Source organism: Macaca fascicularis, chromosome 9 (genome assembly GCF_037993035.2).
Source record: "Macaca fascicularis isolate 582-1 chromosome 9, T2T-MFA8v1.1".
NCBI lineage: Eukaryota > Metazoa > Chordata > Mammalia > Primates > Cercopithecidae > Macaca > Macaca fascicularis.
Window position 1 is genome coordinate 5,896,066 of NC_088383.1, and position 23,902 is coordinate 5,919,967.

General features: G+C 38.7%; 1 protein-coding gene across 2 annotated transcripts; it reads left to right on the top strand.

Moving 5' to 3' along the window:
* The first annotated feature begins 565 nt into the window (after positions 1–565).
* AKR1C1 (Aldo-keto reductase family 1 member C1 homolog) lies at positions 566–16,933 on the top strand. 2 transcript variants are annotated; one of them, XM_045399481.3, is made up of 9 exons: positions 566–680; positions 3,217–3,384; positions 4,232–4,348; positions 5,651–5,728; positions 6,173–6,295; positions 9,167–9,276; positions 9,551–9,716; positions 12,825–12,907; positions 14,656–16,933. In XM_045399481.3, exons 1-9 carry the CDS (start codon positions 597–599, stop codon positions 14,696–14,698), a joined length of 972 nt encoding a protein of 323 aa, XP_045255416.2. In that variant the 5' UTR covers positions 566–596; the 3' UTR covers positions 14,699–16,933. The 2 variants fall into 2 exon arrangements, with proteins under 2 accessions (XP_045255416.2, XP_045255417.2); XM_045399482.3 differs by lacking the exon at positions 5,651–5,728.
* Positions 16,934–23,902: the final 6,969 nt, after the last annotated feature.

Genomic DNA, 23,902 nt, shown 5'->3' on the forward strand with positions numbered 1-23,902 from the left:
GCTTGCAGTGAGCCGAGACTGTGCCACTGCACCCCAGCCTGGGTGACAGAGCGAGACTGCACTTCAAAAAACAAATAAATAAATAAAGTAAACTTTAATTTTTAATGGAGGGCAATATTTTAGTGAAATGCTCATTAGTCATTCCTTTAAACTGTGTGTGTGAGAGAGAGAAAAATGAAAATTCATCATTTCAAATAATGCAAGCTACAGAAGGAACATCACCATGGAACAAACAAAAAAGAGCTTTGTAGCTGGAGGTTTCTACAGTCTTATGTAAACTCACAATTTGTTCTACAAATCTCTTTGAATAATTTATGTCTCATAAATAGAGACTTGGAATAGCAAAACTACTTCAGAGAGAAATTAGTGAGTGTATCATGACTGCATAATAATTTACTTAGGAATTTTCTTAGATAAGAAACAGTTGAACTAGATTCCATTTTTATCATAGCTTATGTAAGACTGCCTCTGTCCCTCCTCTCACATGCCATTGGTTAACAAGCAGACAGTGTGTCCAGGGGCGTTGCCTGCTCATTGGTCTTATAGCGTGTGAGGGAGGAAGAAAGACACATTTGCCAGTCAGGCCAGTGACAGAAATGGATTCGAAACATCAGTGTGTGAAGCTGAATGATGGTCACTTCATGCCTGTCCTGGGATTTGGCACCTATGCGCCTGCAGAGGTAAAAATAATATTTTTAGTGTTCAGAGTTTAAAGGAGCAAAGCTAGAGTAAGTGGAAGCTGACCAGGTTGTCAGGCTTGTGTTCCCAAGTTACTCTGCATGACTCTCCTTAAAACGACAGTCTTTGTTCTGCAATGCAGTCTGGTCACAGGGTCATCTACTGCTTATTTGGGGCACTGTTTTGTCTTCTGTTTATGTTTATTTCACAGCCTGTCAGAGTCTATAAAACTCCGCAGAAAGAACACGGCCTGTCTGCTCCCTCTCTTGAAGATTGATTGCAATGGGAGTGGTTTCTCTGTTTCTTTGTATAGTTGAACAGATATTTACTTCTTCCAAGAAGACACAATTCAGAGGAATCTTTATGGCAAAAGTTAGTGGAGACGGGTTGCATGAAATCTGTTGGGAGAGTATCACTGTTCTGATGGGCAGCCTCGTGCACCAAACTGTAATACTAGAGCTGGACTAAAAAGAATTTCCCATGTACTACTCTCACCTCTAGGAAAATTACCTGAAAGGATAAAATATCCTCATTTTAAGAAAAAATAAATACTAGAACGTAACAAGGAAAATTTAAATTCTTTGTCTTTGTTTATATGGGTCAGATTTGTGTCAAAATATTATAACAGAGAAATTTCTTGTTTCTCTGACAAGAAAATTAATGGAATAGATTTTATTTTCTAGGCTTAGCTCTTTCTATACTGGAAGAAAACTTGTATCTCAAGACTGTCATGGGAATACAATGTGTATGAATAGGGACTAGTTATATAAAATTTGAGTCTCACATTTCTCATCTATACAATATAAGGATTTACAAAGGGACATTTTGAAGACCATTGACAGGAGTGGTTTACTTTAATATAAATTGTCACGGAGAGGAAGTAAAGATGAGAACACCACTGAAACTCCAGCTTTGGTAAGCCTTTGAGTGCTCGCACAGCAAAGAAATGATCAAGGATGATATGAGTAGTGGGCTGTGAGACCCAGTATCTAGTTCCTTGTAATTTCGTGGGAAAAAGAAAGCCTCTGAAATACTTTTAAGATAGGAAAACAGTTTGCTTTGTTTCTGTTTTTGTCATTTAAAAGATATACTTTCAAATCTGTATCCACATTTGTTATGTAAGTCAATAATTGTAACTTTCACTGCAATCATATGTTTCCTAAAAGAGTTGCCTTGAATTTATGGAGCTGAACCCCATTTTGCTAATCACTTACTCCCTGCAGTCTATTTCTTGTATATACAAATCAATATCCTTAGAGTATACATCTCTACTCCTAGTATTTAGTTCTGTCATGTAGACAGAATGGCCAAAGGCTGGGTAGAAAAGACTTAACATAATAGACTGCTATGCATAGATAGACAGGCCTGTTTCCAATATAAACCTGCTGGTATCTGATAAGGTGGATTTCTCGCTATTTTCTAACTTATAAGAATGGTGGCTATAAGTAACTGCTTGTGCAAACTGTGGAGTTTCTGTGCACCTGCTTTCCTTTTGGAGACTGGAAGTTTTGTGTCTGCTAGGCAGAGTGAGTCAATGTAAGCAGTCCCAGACAAAATCTTAGTAATGGAGTATGTAGAGAGCATCTCTTGTAGACAACAGTTCACATACATTGACAAAATGTGATGCTGGATAAAGTCAGAGCGTTCTGTGCAGCAACAGGGTGGGAGAGGAATCACAGGAGCTTACACTGCATTCCTTCATAATTCCTTCCATGTGGCTATTTCCCCTTCTCTCTTTTCTTTCCTTCCTTCCTTCCTTCCTTCCTTCCTTCCTTCCTTCCTTCTTCCCCTCCCTCCCTCCCTCACTCCCTCCCTTCTTCCTTGTTCCCTCCCTTCCTCCCTCTCTCCTTCCTTTCTCTCTCTCTCTCTCTCTCTTTCCTTTTTCTTCTTTCTTTCCTTCTTTCTGAGACAGAGTCTCGCTCTGTCACCCAGGCTGGAGTACAGTGGCGTGATCTCTGCTCACTGCAAGCTCCGCCTCCCGGGTTTACGCCATTCTCCTGCCTCAGCCTCCCGAGTAGCTGGGACTACAGGCGCCGCCACCACGCCCGGCTAATTTTTGTGTGTTTTTAGTAGAGACAGGGTTTCACCGTGTTAGTCAGGATGGTCTCGATCTCCTGACCTCGTGATCCACCCGCCTCGGCCTCCCAAAGTACTGGGATTACAGGTGTGAGCCACTGCGCCCGGCCATTCCTCGTGTTAATTTCACCATACTAAAATTAATTAAGATTATATCTATATCTGTAGGTTGCGTCCTGTTAATTTTTCAAAAAAAAAATCACTGAACCTGAAATTATTTTGGGGACACTTCCAAGATAGTGATTAAGCAGTGATTTTCTGTGACTGCAGAAGTTCCTGCTATGCCCAACCTTTATTACTAACTGGGAAAGACCCAGGCTGACTGGGATGGACTTGTTATTCTACATATAGAACACATCCAAGAAAGGAGGAAAAGCTGATTTTTGTGAACGTCGCTGCTTGTGCCTGAATTAACCCTCAGGCACATTAGTCAAAAAATACTGCCTTTGGTTGCTCCCCCAGGTTCCTAAAAATAAAGCTCTAGAGGCCACCAAATTGGCAATAGAAGCTGGGTTCCGCCATATTGATTCTGCTCATTTATACAATAATGAGGAGTACGTTGGACTGGCCATCCGGAGCAAGATTGCAGATGGCACTGTGAAGAGAGAAGACATATTCTACACTTCAAAGGTACTGTGCCTATGATGAGCTTGTGTGCACATGTATTTATTGTGATTGTGTGGAGGTGGCAATTCTATGACTGGATCCATAGTTGACGGTGAATTGTGCTTATTTATTTCAATTTATTCACAATTATTCATGTAGTAAAACTAAAATCAAAAGCAGGAAATGAAGATGACTTTCTCATCTTTGCAGTGTTCCAATTCATGACTTCAAAGTGCCTTTCCTTTTTGAGTTCAGCACAGATCAGTATGGTTTAACATAGAATATAGAATCAGAAAGAATCCTAATCATATTATATTATTAGTTTCGTCCTGGGTGAGTTTCTTACATTTGTTACGATTCTCAGTTTCCATTATTGTGTTGATCATACAGAGAGAGAAAGCAATATAAGCAAGCTCTGTGAGTATTAAATAATAATGCCTACACTGTCTCAAATTGTGTCCAGCCCAAGTTGACATATTAAAAACTGTGTTTGCTTCCTAAGCTTCTAAACCACAAAGATACTTAGTCTTGCCCATTGGGCTGAATAGATGAAATAATTACACTACTAACATGAGTTGTAAAACATACCAAAGATAATTCAGATAATGGGTATGCTTATGATTTGATAACAATTTTTACCCTTTGAGTAATTTCACTCTTTCATTCAATATATGTACTAACAATATATCCAACATATTACAAAGTTCATCGGGATATGGCAGAACAAAAGGCATCACAAGAAGAGAGAGAATACGTTTGCCTGTGATCATTAGTTTTGAAGTAGTAGAAAATGTCTAAATATTAGGTGGAGCAAACTAGTAAAATTGGCTCACGTTTTCATTACACAACTTCCTTTCTCTCACCTCTGCAGCTTTGGTGCAATTCCCATCGACCAGAGTTGGTCCGACCAGCCTTGGAAAGGTCACTGAAAAATCTTCAATTAGACTATGTTGACCTTTATCTTATTCATTTTCCAGTGTCTCTAAAGGTGGGCAGCTTATGTGATCAAATTTATTTCACTTTTGTTGTCAGCATAAATATTGTTCTCATGGATATTTGAACTAAGCATTTTCCTAGATTGTTTTCATGGATATTTGAACTAAGCAGTTTCTTAGGAGGACATAGGTATTATAACATGGAAGAAGAGCCCTAAACATAACTCCTAATTCCCTTTCTATTGAATACATTTTGAATCCATACTTCTGTGATGCATGTGTACAAGAAAAGAGAGTGCAGAATCCTCAAAGCCTCTGCCTCAAAAACTTGAGGAAGTGACAATCATCTCGTTGAAGGCACAAGGTCTTAGTTATGACTCCTGAGTTCACCTCTTGGGATGTTTACAGACACAGAGTTTCATGAAGTTGTGGTGTCCAGAAAAGCTGTTGCACATAGGGTGAACAATGAGTTTCCATCTTCTTGCCTCTTTTCAAGGGGCGAGAACTCAGTCCGGGTGTGTCTTAAACTACAAACCTTCATGGGAAACCTTGTTGCTTCTGCTTCCTCTTTTTTCACACTGGAGTTTTTATTTTTGCTTAGCCATGAATTATTGTGTCATTCATAACTTTTATTTTAAGGTTACAGAAAACTACTCAGACTAGTTAATGCAAGGGTGTATTAGATATAAAAATGGGAAGTCAAAGCCATGGATACATTCAGAATTTGATAAAATCTCTAAAAATGTATCCTTTCTCCATCCTTATCTCTGCTTTATTACAAAAGGCTTTTAAAATATTTGTTCCAACCTTTTTCATTGGTGGCATTTATGGCTTTGGAGCACTTTCAGGCTCATGGTCATTACCGTGAGCTCCTGTGCATTTCCCAACTTCCAAACTAGCCTTGAAAACGCCTCCATGGACCATGATTGGTTCATGGTCCTGTCCATGGAACATCACATGTTCAGGGAGATAAAGAACTCTGATAGTGGCATCTGGGTCAAAAGTACAATCCTTTATTCCTGGATATCAAGGTCTTTTGCAGTTGAAGAGAGGTATTGTCACAGAGAAAATTATAGGAGCAGAAGAAAGTAATGTAAGTCAATGATGACACTCCATTAGTAACCAGAAAGATGGTATTTATTTATACATATAATAGTTATAAGATATTAGAGGAAGCCTGTCTCCTGAAGACATTCCTTATACCTTCATATGTAGCACAGTTTGTACATATCACTCTCTGGAGCATTGCGTCACCTATCTCAAGGAGGATTAGTGTCCTTAAATGTACCTCAGAGCATGGCTATGTGTGGGGAAATTTATTTGTGACATTACTAAACTGACTGCTTCTACTTCAGCCAGGTGAGGAACTGATCCCAAAAGATGAAAATGGGAAATTACTATTTGACACAGTGGATCTCTGTGCTACGTGGGAGGTGAGTGCTTGGAGGAGAGCACAGATAAGAAAGATGAGATAGGAGGTATCTGTTTCCTATCTTTCAAGTGCAAGAATGGAAAATGCACCATTGGATCAAAAACTTAGGAGTTTTACAAAGGTAGTTTTTGTAAGCAGTAAGGAAGAAGAAATGACAGGCATACAAAAGAGAGAAGTGGAGAAGAATTGAGGTTAAGGAGGACTGGGATTTCTTTCCTTGCCTGTGCACTAATCTCTCCAGTTTCCTAAGAAGGAAACAAATTCTTACTCTTGCAATCACTATCTTCTTCCCCAATTTTCTGTTTTATTTTCTCCCTTTTAAGAACCACGGCTACGTAGTTTGATTGTCACATCTAGACAGTTGTTTCTTTCACAGTTCTGTGTCACATTTATCTTGACCTTCAGTTGACTACACTAATGACACCTCACAATTCCTTTTTCCCAGGCCATGGAGAAATGTAAAGATGCAGGATTGGCCAAGTCCATCGGGGTGTCCAACTTCAACCGCAGGCAGCTGGAAATGATCCTCAACAAGCCAGGGCTCAAGTACAAACCTGTCTGCAACCAGGTGAGCACCCCCAGCCTCCTCTCTTTTCTGCTCTTCATGCCCCTCTTTCTGTCCTATTGCCAAGTATCCATTCATTTAGTCCCACTGATCTTTGTAAAAGAGAAGATTCTAGAGAGCAAAGCCTCTGTCTAGAAGGGCATAGAGGGCTCCTACTTGTACCCAGCTTAGAAAAGTCTTATGGAAAGGTGTTGCAACTTTGATGCTGAATTGTGAGTTATATTTAGAGGAAGTCAGTTCAATCAAGGAGGCCAAGGATTGTCAATTAGATTCAGGGAAAGGTGGACTTACCCCTAAGCTATGAAAGATGACCAGAGAGTGGATGGGTGAAGGTGATTTGGAGGAAATTGTGCATAGATATGAAGCCATGAAAAGATGGAATGAGCAGTACATAAGGAGAGAGTGAGAGCAAGAGAAGAGAAATACTAGGGATTTCCATGGAGTTCAGATGTCTCAGTGCCTCTTGGTATCTCTGCTTTCACGCTCCTTGACCAAGGGCATAGATACACTAAAAATTATCTGCAGACAATGAAGGTCATCCATGATAGAAAGAGAAACTGACATGTTTATGGAGATATCTGTTCAGAGTGGATGAAATCAACGCTGAGGAAGGTTCAGTAGAACATCGAGCTGACCAATGACTGCCCCGCTCCTAGTCGGCTGCTGTTCTTTGGAGTCTGTCATGCAATCAGCTGCTTAAACACATCTATTCTATGCGTGGTTCTTTCATAGCCTAGACATAATTCCATATTTTCCTTGCATCCTGATTGATGATTCCAGGCCTCCTTGATCAAATTGACTGCCCCCAAATGTTACACACATTTCAGCATTAAAGTCACCACACCTTTCCCAGTACCTTACACTTTTTTGTTTTATTTCATTTTTAAAAATTTAGAGTTAATGAGTAAAGATCAACAGTGGAAATACATAATGTATAAAATTTGTGAATTTGGTATAATGATATAGTGCCATGATAATTACATAAAAGCAATGAGAAATTAATGTGGTTTTAATACTAGTAGTTCCCCAATTTTTAATATGGCAATTTTCAAACTTTCCAAAAATTTGATGGAAGTACTACTGGAGGCCCATATTACCATTTATGTTCAAAATTACTAACATTTTGCAATGTTATATAGGGATATATTTGCATAAATATATATAATGTTTCTAGAACCTTTTCAAGGTAAATTGTAAAGATGACAATTGACCCCTAGAGACCTCTCCAAGCATGTCACAGGAATGAACATATTCTCCCAGTTACAGTGTCATTACTGTATCTAAGAACATCATCTACAGCGCCCTCATTTCATTTGGTATCCAGTCCATATTTGAATTTTCCATTGTTTAATCAAAATGTCTTTTGTAGCTCTTCTTTTTTTAACCAGAATTCAGTTGTTTTTATACCATTGTATTTTGATATCAGTTAACTTGTTTTTCCCAGTTATTGAAGGTTTCTGTAAATTAGAAGTTAGATGACAGTGTTTTATTACATTGGTTTAAATCTTTGGGGCAAGAAAATGTTTTTATCATGCCATGTTTTTCAAACTGCATCACACTAGACTGCATACAATCACAGAATGCCCCACTAGTGGTAAAGCTAGTTAAAAACTTGGTTAAACTAACGATGGTCAGATCTGTTGTTTTTAACACATGTTTTCTCTTTAACGATTACTAGTAATCTGCTGGGGGATAATTATCGACAGAAGAAGTCATAGTCCCATGACGAATTTTCACATATGATTGAGTATACATCAGTGATTTGAAGTTTTTTATATTGTATTTCTGTTTTCTTGTTTGTTATTTCCTTGGGTTTTTTACAGAAATTTTTCAATTTTAACCACTTGTTTAACTACTCTTACCTGACATTTTACTAAAAATAGTTTCTCAACAAGTAAAAGTAATAAACTATTATTCTGCTAAATCCAGGTAAAAGTTAATGTCTTCCTTCAGTTAGCAATGTACTGAGAATGTAATTACTATAATGATCACCATCAGAGTAGACAAATATTTGTGTTCTTTTTCTCATTCTCTCACTAATTACTATAGACTCATGGATTTTTGTCCTATGCTTTTTAATTCATTTTACTTATTTTTCAATGCTCATATCTACTCAGTAGGTATATATGTGTATATAGATAGATAGATAGATAGATAGATAGATAGATAGATAGATATGTGTGTGTGTGTGTGTGTGTGTGTGTGTAGAATTTGGTCAAAGACTCCTGAGGGTAGGTCTAAAAGACAAAAGCACTTGTTTCATAGGAAACCCACTGGTGACATTTGAGATGTCACCATACAAATCCATCATACAAAAAGGAAAAGTAATTAAAGATTATTAAAATTATCAGTATTTATACATATATGTATGTTTTCTAGTTCATCCATTATATATGGATATATATGTATCTCATAGATGGCATATATGATATGTATAAAATATGTTAGATGAATTAGAAAACATACATATATATGTATACATTTTGGTTCTTAATTAGGAAACTAGTTCTTTTGTCTTTCAGACCTGCTCTCATGACTCTTTGACCAAATTCTTGATATCTGGCACGATATGATGCCCAAAGCTCAAAGAATCTTACCTCATCCCAGCTCTGAAATGGCCGTGTCTCCTTCTAGTGGTCAGAGTTAGGGAGAAACCAGGATAGGGTTCATAGAGTTGCTTGTGCTCAGAAATAGCATTTCTATTTTCTTAGGAGGGGCATAAAATTTATTTTTATGAAAAAGATCATTTCTTGACAATAATATTCTCAGTTCGAATTTAATGCTCTATATTATTCGGCTTCTTTTACTTTGGTGATTTTAATATTAATATAAATTTTGGATTATCTGATGCCTTTCCATCTTGCTCATCTGCAGGTGGAATGTCATCCTTACCTCAACCAGAGAAAACTGCTGGATTTCTGCAAGTCCAAAGACATTGTTCTGGTGGCCTTTAGTGCTCTGGGATCCCATCGAGAAAAACCATGGTAATAAGAGATACACGAATTTTACGTAAAACATTGTTTTAATTTAAAAAAATTTAATTAGCTCATACTGTTTCCTGGAGTTCACTGACAGCTGACTTGGGATGAGGGAAGAATTTGCATTTCTGACAAGATCCCAGGTGATGTTGAGGTTGCTGTTCAGGGGCCTCACTTGAGCAGCTCTGGTGCAGAGTGGATGCCTTAGTCTGTTTAGGGAGCCGCCTAACAAACTGTATCCCCAGCCTCAGGGTTTCAGCATTTCCGCCTTTCCTTCCAGGGTGGACCAGAACTCCCCGGTTCTCTTGGAGGACCCAGTCCTTTGTGCCTTGGCAAAAAAGCACAAGCGAACCCCAGCCCTGATTGCCCTGCGCTACCAGCTGCAGCGTGGGGTTGTGGTCCTGGCCAAGAGCTACACTGAGCAGCGGATCAGAGAGAACATGAAGGTGAGGAGCCGGGCTGTGGGCCTCAGGGCTGCTGCACAGTGTTCTTCACACATGTACTTCTTGTAAGGCTCTCAGGATACCCTTGGGCCAGCTCCATTTCCCTGTATTTCCTATGCATGAACTCTTTGTGTACATCACAAGGATTTCTTCTACTCTGGCACAGGAGAGGCAACACAGGTGGAGAGAAATAGAATGGGATCAAAACCAGAGATTTGAATTAGCATTAAGTCAATGATATCCATATCCCTCTGTTAGGGATATGTCCTTTTCTTTATTTTCTATAATGAGGTGTTTGATTAAATGTTTTTTAGTCTCCAAATCATCGCTGGTTTTTTGTTTTTTGTTTTGTATATTTATGAAGTATAAATTCCTTATATTTATTCTCTTAGAATTTTATCTTTGCAAATTGTTTCTTTAACTCTGCCTTTTTTTTTTTTTTTTTTTTTTGGTGAGGTGGTTGTCTTTATTTTACGTGTAGGAGACCATATTTATACCAATACCTAAGGTTATAAAACAAGCCCAGTTAACACAGAGGCTTAATGCAAAAGCATTTATTGAGCGCAAGATTCCATGGTTAGAAAATTAGCCTGGGCTCAGCCTAAACTCAGTCCAGTCCTTCTGTTCCTGGCCGGGCTCTCATGTGCATGCAGGGCAGTGAGACAGCTCTGCTTCAGGATGTCCATGGGGCATCTGTCTGAGCGCCCCCCTCTCCCATGCAGTTCTTTATCCTCCAGTCATCCAGCCCAGGGTTCGTCTCAGAACCGGGCACGACCCCAAGGCAGTGAGTGGACACGTGCAAAGCCTTTTCATGTCTAGGCTCAGAGCTGCCAACCATCGCTTCTGGGAAATTCTATCACTTAATGCAAGTTACACGATAGGTCAGACTCAAGGGGTGAGGAAATACACACCACCTCTTATTGGAAGGAGCTGGAAATTCATATAACCAAGCAAGTGGATACAGGGACATGTGATTGTTAGAGGGCATGTTCCTAATTAATCTATCAGTTATATGATATGTGTGAAATAATATATTAATAGGTATATGTATGAATACGAATATATGTAAATTGATGTATTATTTTATATATTCTCAAGAATACATCCAAGTCTCTAAAGAATTAATATCAAATACATACATATATATGTATGTTTTCTAATTATATATAGATACATGAAATATGCATCATATATGGTATATATATTGTAAGTCCTATGTCGTATATATGACATATATCACATATATGTATATGTCACTATTTTCTAAAACCTTAAGTAAAATCAGTGTAGAAATCCATAGGATACTCTGAAATAATGACACAGAGAATGAGAATGAGAAAGAAAGTAAAAAATGACAATGAAACAATAGATGAATCTAGGTAATGGCATTCACTATATGATTTTAAAAATATTTTTAGACATTTGAAAACTGACAAAACAAAAAGGAAATGTCATAAAAGACTGTGGTATTTATACGTGTGTATGTTCTCTAATTCATCTAGTATACATAGATATATATATGAGATATATGTTATATATGTTCAATTAATTAGAAACCACATATATATGTATTTATTCTGGATATTAATTCTTTAGAGACTTGAATGTATTCTTGAAATAACGTCTTCCAAATTTTACCTGTGTTGTCATATTCTCTGTGGTTGTTTTCACAAACAAAAGTTTCTATCCTTCATGTAGACTCATTTTTCATGCCTCTTTCTTGTGGTTGGTGAGTTTTGTGTCTTATCCTATATTGGGACTATCACAATATTTTACTGTGTTATCTTACAAAATTATTAATATTATTTCCTTATAAATTTGGTTAATTCGAATAGGATTGACTTTTTAAATACTATATGAAATAAGGATCCAAACATGCATACCTAATTTTTGAATTTTTAGCAAAATCTCCCACCAACATTTATTGAAAAGTTCACATTTGCTCACATAACTGATTTTTTTACCTGTAACATATATGAAATTTCCATGAACAATTATCTGGCCTCTCTTCCATCTTCAATTAACTTTTTTACTTTTCTGTACTATGATGTTAAAAAGTAAATTTCACTTCCAGTATGTTACAAATATTTTTCTAACTTCATTTATTTAATAATATCTTAGCTATTCTTGACTAATGTGTTATTGAAAATTTTGAATTGTCTTATTAACTTCTGCAAGGAAATAAATGTTTTAGTCTCTTCTTGACATTGTAATAAGCCTACCGATCAAGGTGGAGAGAACGGAATCTTTGACAATATGGAGATTTCCAATCCATGATCATAATATGAATTTCCCACTTATTAATAAATGGTATTTTAATAAATATAACATTAATTTCATAACTTTCTCCATTACTGATAATTATAATAGTTTTTGATAACTTTTCATTTTGTTTTGTGGGTTTTCCAATATTAGAAATTTTAATAGAAATATTAAAAGAATAATGCAACACATCTTCTTACCTAGATTCATCAAGTGTTACATTGATGTCATTTTTTTACTCTTTCTCTCATTTTCTGTATTACTCCTTCAGTTTCCCTATTGATTTATATGCTTATTTGATTTAATGTATTAGAGTGACATCTTTTTGATATTTAGAGTCTCCCAAATTTATACAGTGAGTACCCATGCTTTTTTAATGTGAAATCATTAATATTTAGACAATTATAGGCTTGAGTAATGTTGAAAACTAATTTTTCCTATTATACCTGTGCATTAGAGAGATAGATATTCAACATCATTCATCAAACCTACTAAATTACACTAGACATTACAAAATTTGCCTCTAGATTCTTGTGGGTCTTCTAGGTACATGACCCTATCATGTGGGCACAATGTCAGCTCTGTTTCTTCTTCAGCATCTTTTGAGATATTCTCTTTGTCTGCAGTGTTGTACAGTTTCAAAATACTTTATCTCGGAATGGATTTCTGCTTACTCTTCATCTGGTTTTCATTGACCCCTTGAGTGTTTAGAGAGGTCTTTCATAAATTTTGGAAACGTATCAATCTCTTAAGTATTGTCTCTGCACCCTACTGTCTGATTTACTTGGTGTTTCCCAATTGGCAATGATGTAATCTAAAAATAATTAAAGTTTTCTATTACTTTGATAGGTCTTTGAATTCCAGTTGACTTCAGAGGACATGAAAGCCATAGATGGCCTAGACAGAAATATACGATATTTGACCCTTGATATGTAAGTGATTTTGGTGATGGGTGTCCTAATTTATTTTCAGAGGAGGAATGTAGGATGGGTGTTGAGAGTGACCTCCACAGCAGGGGCACAGAGGCCAATGTGAGACAGAGGTGAGACAGGAGCTTTCTGGGCCTCTCCTCCTGGATTCACTCCAGAGCCCTGTTCTCTGGCAGGGAGAGTGGCCCGGGGTCAGCGTGGGTTGACTTGTGCCTCTGCTCTTATGACTTCATGAAACTTTCCAGAGCACCAAGATCATTGCTGAATCTGCACCTTCCATGTAGGCCTGGCATTTCTACCACTGTCTAGTGCCATGCTGCAGATATTACCCATGTGTTCGCATTAGATGTTTCCAAATTTGTGCTTATATGTTGTTCTTCCCAACCTGCACAATGTGTTACCAGATGAAAGGCAGTTCCACCAACCTTGTGGGCCAGGTTCCAATTCCCACCTACTTCACATGGAATTGCTTGCCAGATCCTGTCAATTTAGCATTTTCAATCTTTTCAAACCTTTTCCCTCCTTTTCTTTGCATCTTTTCCCATGAGCCAAACACAGCATTTGCCTACAAAAATTCTGTCTTAGTGGAGCAAATAGGAGCGCTTGGCCTTGATGTTCTGCAATATGGAGATCTCAGTGCAGAGGATGAAGAAATTTTAAAATCAAGTGAAGAGTGTAGATGCAAAAGCACCATTGCTGGAGATAATTTATAACCAATAACAGACGTTTACTATTCCTCTATGTTCTAAGGTTCTAGGATTCATAGAAGGTCACTCATAAAATGAGGGAAAAAAGAAGTTATGTAACTGATGGCAGTGGAGATTTTAATAACTAATAGAGATGAAGAGATAATGTGTAAAAAAACAAGCACAATGGCACATCATAAGTATGCAAAATTTGGTAGATATTATTAGTAGTATTTTATTATTTAGAGGAAAATACCAAATGAAAAAGGAAATCATAAAAAAGAAAAGGAAAAGTAGCAAGCATTAGAAATTTTTTACAACCAATTAATGTTTTCTGGGATCGTAAAATCAATCACTAGTGCTATTTCCTAGAATTCAAATATGATCTGGAGTAAACCACTTGCAAGCTTCTGAGTGTTTGCTCTTGGTGTAATCACAAAGGATAGGCTCAATTCCCTAATTAACAAGTTGTAACTGTACATGTGAGCAGTCATTTATCTGTGTCTTTATGGGTTATTGGGGCCTATAAAATGGTTTATGCATTGTAGCTCTTTGGATATTGGACCCTATATCAAACACAACAATTTACATTTCTGAATCTAACCAGTGTGTTGCATATGATAGGCAGGTAATAATACGTTAAGTGATTAAGTATTATTGCTACCAGTATAATTGCCATACTCAAAATTGTTTGTTAGTGATGAGCATATATCTACCTTGTTCCTCTTCAGTGTAAGGCAGAATGAGTTCCTGTTTTTACTGAGAATTTGAAATAGAAAAGTCAGAATATCTCTTTGCTCTGTTGACAGATGTAGAGAAATATGTTTGAACATTTGACTTTGTGTGTTTTATGTGTTAAGTTCCAGGCAGGGGAATAGAATTAAGTGATTATTTTGAAAATACAGATACAATAAAGTTATGTTCATTAAACTAAGAAACACAGATTCTAGAGCAGTCAGAAAATGAACTTCTTAACATCTACACTAGTGGCTGTTTCCTACACTGTGCTACTTGCTAGTAACAGAGTCATTGCCATTCAGGGTGTACATTTTTTTCTCTTTCCAGTTTTGCTGGCCCCCCTAATTATCCATTTTCTGATGAATATTAACATGGAGGGCATTGCATGAGGTCTACCAGAAGGCCCTACGTGTGGATGGTGACACAGAAGATTTCTCTATGCTGGTGACTGGACACGTCATCTCTGGTTAAATCTCTCCTGCTTGACCACTTCAGCAAGCTACAGCTAAGCCCATTGGCCAGAAAAGACAGACAATAACTTTTTTATCATTTTGAAAAAATTAAATGCTCTCTCCTAAAGATTTTTCACCTGCTTTAGTCTCCATAACTTCTATGTTTTCTTTCCTTCTGACACACTAATGACCCAAAATTGTGATTTGCCTATGTGTTTAGGGCCGGGGTTGGAAGATGATAACAACCATTTAAGATTCATTTCTGCAGTGGGAATGGGTGGAGGTTCACCCTCTGGGAAAGGGGCAGGTGACAGGTATTGGTCAGTGCCTCTCTAGCTCTTGTTGGAAGCAGCACATGCAGCATGGAGTCTACAGGGTGAGCGATATTGACCACCAATTCATGGGGTCCCTCCAGCAGTGTGAGGGTCAGAGTTTCTGGAGCCTTGGGAGGAGGCATCCCTGTGAGAGGGGGCGTCAGGGAGGTGGAAGGGCACCCACCAGAAAAAGTGATTAGAAGTGAGATATGAGGAGGTTAAATAAGAGAGAGTCAAGCACATCTCTGCTTGGAAAAACATTTCAGCACCCTTTTTTTTTTTTTTTTTTTTGATCATTATATCTTGTTCATGAAAGGGAACTTTCCACAATGCTTTAACAAACCCCACAGCTGAGAGTCAGGCATGAATCTTTGATGTGTGCCCAGTCACAGCGTTGACCCTATTGGTCTCTGGTGGGGCAAGACATCAAAGTCATCATTGACTAATCACATTCCCCTGACTACCTCATATTTAGAAAATATTCTTAGATTGTAAAAATGTGCTGTTCATTGGTTATATTTAATCTTTTAAATATTTTATACATTAAGCAAAGCATAGTTACAAGTATAAAACAGAAATATCCCAAAGTCATTATGTATTGCACTCAAGATTAAAATGGGAAATAATAAATCTAATAAATCTTGTGTTCCAAGACTTCAAGCATCTTTTGGAAACAGGGTATGTGAAACAGCACACTGTTTTCAAACATTGGTAAATTTTAAGAACAACTCTTACAAAGGCATTTCATTCTTATACATAATTTTCAGGGGAACTAAGTAAATCAGCTAATCATGAAGACATGATTTTCATTTCAGACAACACTTTTGAAAATGTGGGATAGTCTCAGGGCTTAATGATCAAAGCATTTTGAGAACAGTGGTTTTTAAGCTGGGCACACTTTCTAACACATTTACCCGCCACTATTCTTACTCTAGTAGCCACGTTAACCCCTTCAGAGACTCCTTCTCAAGGCATGTCTCAGAGCTGATAGGCATCCCAGCAAGTTTGCAGCTCACAATTTTTCCGTAAATTACTTACTCTATAAAATTGGAGGAGGCCATAAACTTTAGAGGGCCCTAGACCAATTTTTTGGATTATTTTTGGTCTACTGTCATTCCGTTGATGATCTTAGATATTCTCTGCATTAAATATCACCTCTAGGCAGAGAAATGCCCCCACAAATATTTCTAGCTCAGATTTTTCCTCCAAATTCTACAATGGAAGATCACAGTGTGAACTCTGCATCTCCACATTAAAGTCTAAACGACATTCGCACTTAGCATGTCTCCAGGAAACCTCATGTAAACCACGGCCATCCTGTTCTACCTTAACTTTCTGAATCTAAGGAATGATAATTTCACATCTCATAAACCCGATTGATATAATTGTCAAGAAAAGATTGACATTTTGTTAAAACTTAATAGTCAAGTGTGTAACGCTTAAGCAAACTTTCATATTTCAAATCTCTTTTGCACGTGTAACTCTGACTTCAAGATGTGAAATAATCATTGGGTCAGTCATTTGTAAATACTAAAACTGCTATGGACTTTTTCCAGTTTGTCACCATCCATTTTTATAAAACTCTTACGGTTAAAAAAGAAAAAAAAAATTTACTCAGAATTTCATAAAGCCAAACACCCGATTTCAGGAACACTTATGATGTCAAAAAATTGTATAGGGACGTCTAATCACTAATTTTACTATTTTTTCTCTCAAAGAAATGCTGAAGGGAAGAATTCAGGTTGAATGAAAGGAAATAGTAACTTATAGCCATATAGAATTATAAAGATTTCTTGTAAATGTGAATATACGGTAACATAAAATCATGTATTTTTGAAATTTTGGATTCTACTCATTATTTTACTTCAAGATTTAAAATATAAATGTCTAGAAGTAAGTATAATTCTAAGTTAATATGTGTGCAATGTAGGAAGCTGTAATTACTGACCAAAACCATGTGAAGTGGAGAAAACCTGGGGATGTAGAATTTTTTTTACATGAAATTGAAGTTAAATTCATATTGATTTAAAGAAAATTATTGTAATTTTTAAAAGTTTTTGTCATCTCCACAGCAATCACAAAAAGAATAATTGTAGAATATATGCAAGAGGAAAATCAGAAGGGAATCCAAACTTCATTTAAAAAATCACGCAGCCGGGCGCGGTGGCTCAAGCCTGTAATCTCAGCACTTTGGGAGGCCGAGACGGGCGGATCACCAGGTCAGGAGATCGAGACCATCCTGGCTAGCACGGTGAAACCCCGTCTCTACTAAAAAATACAAAAAACTAGCCGGGCGAGGTGGCAGGTGCCTGTAGTTCCAGCTACTCGGGAGGCTGAGGCAGAGGAATGGCGCAAACACGGGAGGCAGAGCTTGCAGTGAGCTGAGATCCGGCCACTGCACTCCAGCCTGGGCGACAGAGCCAGACTCCGTCTCAAAAAAAAAAAAAAAAACAAAACAAAAACAAACAAAAAAAAAACAAATAAAAAATCACGCAACCTCACACAATGGTAGTAACGGTGGATATGAAGGATAGAAAGCTATAAACCTCGTAGGAAAACACTGAAAATGGCAAAAGTGACTCCTTCCCTGTCACCAATGACAGTCATGTGTTGCATAACGCCTGGACTATCTTCTGAGAATGGCTTTGTTAGGCAACTCTGTCATTATGGGGACATGATAGCATTAGAGATAATTCTCTCAAACACTGTCATGGCCTTATCAACTATGCTTCTGTAATGTTCTAAATCCTTTGCTGCCATTCCAACAATGTTTACCACATTTTCCTAAGAAATGGGATCCATTTCACCAAACCACTTTTCTTGCTCATTCATAAGAAGCACTTCTCATTTGTTAAAATTACATCATGATATTGCAAGCATTCCGTAACATTCAAGTTCCAATTTGAATTCTAGTTCTCCTGCTATTTCTACCACATCTGCAATTACTTTCTCCACTGAAATCTTGCATTCCTCCAAGTCATCCATGAGGGTTGAATTCACTTCCTCTAAACTCTTGTTCAAGTTAATGTTTTGCCCTCCTGTCATGAATCATGAATGTTTTTAATGGCATCTAGAATAGTAAATCTTTTCCAGAAGGTTTTCAATTTTCTTTGCCCAGGTTCTTCAGATGAGTCACCATGGTAGCCGTAGACTTATGAAATGTATTTCTTGAACCATAAAAGAACAACATCAAAATTACTCTATGATCCATGGGAAACAGAATGCATGTTGTGTTAGCAGGCATAGAAACAACAATAATCTCTTTCAACCTCTGTGTAAGAGAGCTCTTGGTTGATTAGGTACCTTGTCAACAGGCAGTTCTCATTTCAAAAAACTGTTTTGCTTTGCTGAGCAGTAAGTCATAACAGTGGGCTTAAAATATTCAGTAAACCATTATTTAAGGAGATGTGCTGATATCTAGGCTTTCTTGCTTTATTTATAGAACACTTGCAGAGTAGATATAGCTTAAATCTTAAGGACCCTAGGATTGTTGGAATGGTAAATGAGCATCATGTGTTACAATATAGCTAGCCAGGGAGGGGAAAGATCTCTTTATAAAAGCTACTGAAAGAAATCAGAGATAACACAAACGACAAAACAAGTACAAGAGGCAGCAAAAGGTAACAGATGTCAACTATAAGATCTCATCAAGAACTAAGAAAATGAAGAAAAGTACAAGATGGCAGATGGAAGGCAGTGTTAGCATGCCTCTCCCACTTGGAGATTAGTGTGTAGGGATTTACATTGTGAATTTCCTTTTAAGAACAAATGCAGAGACTTAATAGAAACACGAAAAAATTTTACGTACACTTTGAAGAAGTCACAGGCACAGCCCTCCTCCATGAAACAAGAAAAAAACACCATATCCCCAGATTCTGAGGGGACAGAGTTCACTCCAGAGTATACATCCCCACTGGGGATCTGGAAATTCAGGCCACAAGAGAAGGCTTTAATCCTATGCAGAGTGGGAATGCATTTAGGGAGCCAGTGAAATACACAAATAGAAGCAGCAGTGGGAGGTGCCTTGCAGGCATTCCCAGTCTTCAGTGTGAACTCAGGGAAGCCATTCCTGACTATATGTCACAGGGGCCCTTGGCGAAGTCAGCAAATGAGCTCAGAGAAGGGTCACAGGGTAAAAGAAGCTCCCAACTGAATTTTGTAATATAATCTCAAGTGGGGACACGTGCCCTTGAGTAGAACCCACAAGGGAGAGCTGGAAGTGCATTGCAGACATGAGTGCAGAAGCCGGGTATCCAGCCTTGTGGGCAGACCAGGGGGGATGTGGCCTGAAAGCCATGATTATTATCTCTGTGGGAAAGCTGATGGCCTGGGGCTGGTCTGAGTTTTGTGCACAGACTGTCTGGATATAAATCTGGCACTGTTAGCAGAGCATTACTGGAATGAAAGGAATGAAAACTGCCTTGCCAACTCCATGGGTGCTGGGTGAGGCTCCCTGTGGGGGGCGGGTGCACAGCAAGCTATTCAATCTTAAGTACAAGGCATTTGAGGTCAGGGCATGGAAAAATGCTGAGGCACTGTGTGTATGTTATTTGTGCTGAGAATGAAACTCCTTGGCCTTGAAAACAAGACAGGGAGTGGTGTGTGTGGTGTGATAAGGAATGCTGAAAACGGCCTCCTGAGAATGAGGTTTGAGTGCTTTTACGAGGCCACAGATGTCTCACGACCTGACCTCATGAAGCCATCTAGTGCAGGTTTGTGGTTTAACAAGCCCTTTCAATAAGTACTTGGTGGATGGATGCTGTAGTGGACCTTCTTAGAAGAGCTGCCCCTGCCACCACCCCACACCACGCCGCTCAGCTACAATTGTCTGAGAACTCACTGTAAGCTGTAAGCAGCCCACTACTTCCCACTCCCTTTGTGAATTCTTCTGTGCAGCAGAGGCAATGAAACTCTCCTCTGGAACATTACCCCAGCAGCCTGAGAACCACCCCTTCACCCTCACAGGGGCTGCAGCCTGCCTCATCCAAGGAGACTCAGAGTGCAGGACCACCTAACCCTGGACTCACTGGTGGTACCCCTCCACCCACCCTGGTAGCTTAACAGAAAGATACACTTTTAGGAGCTTCACAGCCCACCCCACCCCATCCCTCATTGCCTGAGAAATCACTTTCCCTGGGCAACTCAGGTCAAGCTCAAATCCCACTGTTACCACCACAGCTGGTGCTCTTTTGCAAGTGCCACCCCCTAGCTGGAGACCAACCAAGACAGTCCACACAGCACCTCTAGGAAGAATAAATAGAACTGTTCCCAGGAAGGAGAAAACACCTGCATGACCTCAGCTATTATCACTGTGTACCACATCCTGACCAACCAGAGGTCTTGAGTGGGTCCACATGACGAGTTCACTGCTCGCATAACCAGCATTCAAGAAGCCAGCACACTAAGCCTATCTACAACCAGGGAATCTCAGAGTCTATGTCACTCCCCTGCCACCTCAATCAGAGCTGGTGCTGGTATCCACTGCAGGGAGACTGGTGCTGAGAGGAAGCCTGGGCTGGATGGCTGGAGGATGAAGAACTGCATGGAGGAGACGGAGGCACCCCAACAGATGCCCCATGGCCATCTTGAAGCAGAGCTGCCTCACTGCCCTGCACACACATGAGAGCCCAGCCAGGAACAGAAGGACTGGGCTACATTCAGGCTGAGCCCAGGCCAGTTTTCCAAACTTGGAATATGAGTTAAATAAATGGCTTTGTATTAAGCCTTTATGTTAAGAGGGTTTGTTTTATATCCCAAAGTATTCATATAATCTTGATCTCCTCTGCATACAAACAGGACAACCAACGCAATAAAAAAGAGTCAGAGTTAACAAGCACTTCACAAAGATAAAACTCTAAGAGAATAAATATAAGAAGTATATACTATGTGAGTATATATGGAAAAGAAAGAAATTCACAATGACTTGGAGACTAAAGAACACCTAATTAAATTCCTTGTTTTAGAAAACGAAGAAAAGGAGATGTACCTGGCAGAAGGATACAAAGTCAATTGTCAACTCAATGCTGAAACCTAAATATCTTGTTGTGATCCCATCCTAATTCTCTCCACCCATGCTGCCTCTCCTGTGATAGAGTGGAAAACCCTTACAATGAACATAAAGCATTTGTGCATAGAATATGCCAGGGAAATGGAGCTGGCCCAAGGGTGTCCTGAGAGCCTTACAAGAAGCACACATGTGAACGACACTGTGCAGGAACCCTGAGGCCCACAGCCCTGCTCCTCACCTTCATGTTCTCTCTGATCTGCTGCTCATTGTGGCTCTTGGCCAGGACCACAACCCCACGCTGCAGCTGGTAGCGCAGGGCAATCAGGGCTGGGGTTCGCTTGTGCTTTTTTGCCAAGGCACAAAGGACTGGGTCCTCCAAGAGAACCGGGGAGTTCTGGTCCACCCTGGAAGGAAAGGCAGAAATGCTGAGGCCCTGAGGCTGGGGATACAGTTTGTTAGGCGGTTCCCTAAACAGACTAAGGCGTCCACTCTGCACCAGAGCTGCTCAAGGGAGTCTCCTGAACAGCAGCAGCAGCATTACCTGGCATCTCCTCAAAAATGCAAATTCTCTCCTCTCCCCGAGACAGCTGAGATTTTTTTTTTTTTTTTTTTTGAGACGGAGTCTCGCTCTGTCGCCCAGGCTGGAGTGCAGTGGCGCGATCTCGGGTCACTGCAAGCTCCGCCTCCCGGGTTCACGCCATTCTCCTGCCTCAGCCTACCCAGTAGCTGGGACTACAGGCGCCCACAACCGCGCCCGGCTAATTTTTTGTATTTTTAGTAGAGATGGGGTTTCACCGTGGTCTCGATCTCCTGACCTTGTGATCCGCCCGCCTCGGCCTCCCAAAGTGCTGGGATTACAGAGACAGCTGAGATTAACTACAAAAGACTGAGCATGCTTTGATTAAACATTTCTCATCAAAATAGTATTTTAGATAAACTTCCTGTTGCTCTTAGTACCATCGTAAGTTTCGCTGCGATCCCAGAGCACTACGGGCAACCAGAACAATGTCTTCTGACTTGCAAAAATCCAGCAGTTTTCTCTGGTTGAGGTAAGTATGACATTCCACCGGTAGATGACCAAGATAGAAAAGCATTGGATAATATGAAACAGTTATGTTAATATTAAAAGGACTAAAGTTAAAAGAAGCTAAATAAATGATGTGTAACATTAAACGTGAACTGTCAAGTAATAACATTTTTCATAAAAATAAATTTATATCCCTGTCTCCTAAAAGCATCAGCCCTTTCTGAGCACAGACAACTCTAGGAACCTGATCCTGCTTTCTAAATAAACTTGACTACTACAAGGAGACCTGGGATCAGGTAAAATTCTTTGAGTCTTGGGCATCAAATTGTGCCAGAGAAAAAGAATTTGTCAAAGAGACATGGGGGCAGGTCTGAAAGACAAAAGCACTAGATTCATAGAAATGTCACTGGTCACATTTGAGCATCAAAATAAAAAGTCTTATCTGCTATATCGACGTGAGCATTTAAAACACAGTAAAATTAATTAAAAATCATTTTTAAAAATCCATGAGTCCACAATAATGAGTGAGAAAATTAGAGAAAAACCAAAAGTATGTGCCTACTCTGGTGGTGGTTGTTGCATTAAGTACATTCTCAGGACACTGCTAATTAAAGGGAAGTCGTTAAATTTTTACTCTGGTCTAGAGAAATAACTGTTCCTTATTTTTACTTAGTGATTTTTTTTTCTTTTCTTTTCTTTTTTTTTTTTTTTTTTTTTTTGAGAGGAGTCTTACTCTGTCACCCAGGTTGGAATGCAGTGACTCAATCTCGGCTCGCAGCAATCTCAGGCTCCTGGGATCAAGCAATTCTCCAGCCCCAACCTCTTAAGTAGCTGGGATTACAGGCACCTGCCACCACACCTGTCTAATTTTTGTGTTTTTAATAGAGATAGGATTTCACCATGTTGGCCAGCTGGTCTCAAACTCCTGACCCCAAGTGATCCACCCACCTTGGCCTCCCAAAGTGTTGGGATTACAGGTGTGAGCCACTGCGCCCAGTCAATAATTTTTTTATAGTAAAATGTCAGGTAAGAATATTTAAAGAATATTTAAACAAGTGGTTAAAACTGAAAATGATTTTTAAAAACCCTAAGGAAATAACAAATACAATAAGAAAACTAAGTTCAAAATCACTGATGTATACTCAATCCTATGTGAAAATTTGACATGGGAATACGACTTCTTGTTGAGAATTATCACCCAGCAGATTAGTAGTTATTGTTAAAGGGAAAATGTGTTAAAATGAACAGATCCGACCACCCTTACTAGCTTAACCAAGTGATCAAAACTAGCATGACCACTAGTGCCGCAACCTGTCATTTCATGCTGTCTAGTGTGGTGCAATTTGAAAAACACAGCACGTGAAAGACACTTTCTTGCCCAAAAGGCTTAACCTGATGTACTAAAACATTCAAATCTAACTTCTAATTTACAGAAGCTTTTTCAGTAACTTGAAAAAACAAGTTAAACATTATCCAAATAAAACAATCTGAAAATCACAGCTGAATTATGGTTAAAACAAACAAGAGTTACAAAAATTCTTTGATTAAACAATGGGAAATTTGAATATGGACTGGGTATCAAATGACATGAGGGCATTATAGTTAATTTTCTAAGATATAATGACACTGTAACTAGAATATCTTTCTGTTACATGCTTTGTGAGCTCTGTAGGAATAAATTATCATCTCTACAGTTTAGATTCAAAAGGTTCTGAAAATACTATATGCATTTATGCAGATGTATCCTATATATGCCTATATATTTGGGAATGTG

Bases quoted from the DNA above. Each gene is read 5' to 3' on its own strand.
- AKR1C1 (XM_045399481.3), top strand. From the start codon at position 597: ATGGATTCGAAACATCAGTGTGTGAAGCTGAATGATGGTCACTTCATG. The intron at 4,349-5,650 runs GTGGGCAGCTTA...CTTCTACTTCAG, and splicing joins ATTTTCCAGTGTCTCTAAAG to CCAGGTGAGGAACTGATCCC. The intron at 5,729-6,172 runs GTGAGTGCTTGG...CCTTTTTCCCAG, and splicing joins ATCTCTGTGCTACGTGGGAG to GCCATGGAGAAATGTAAAGA.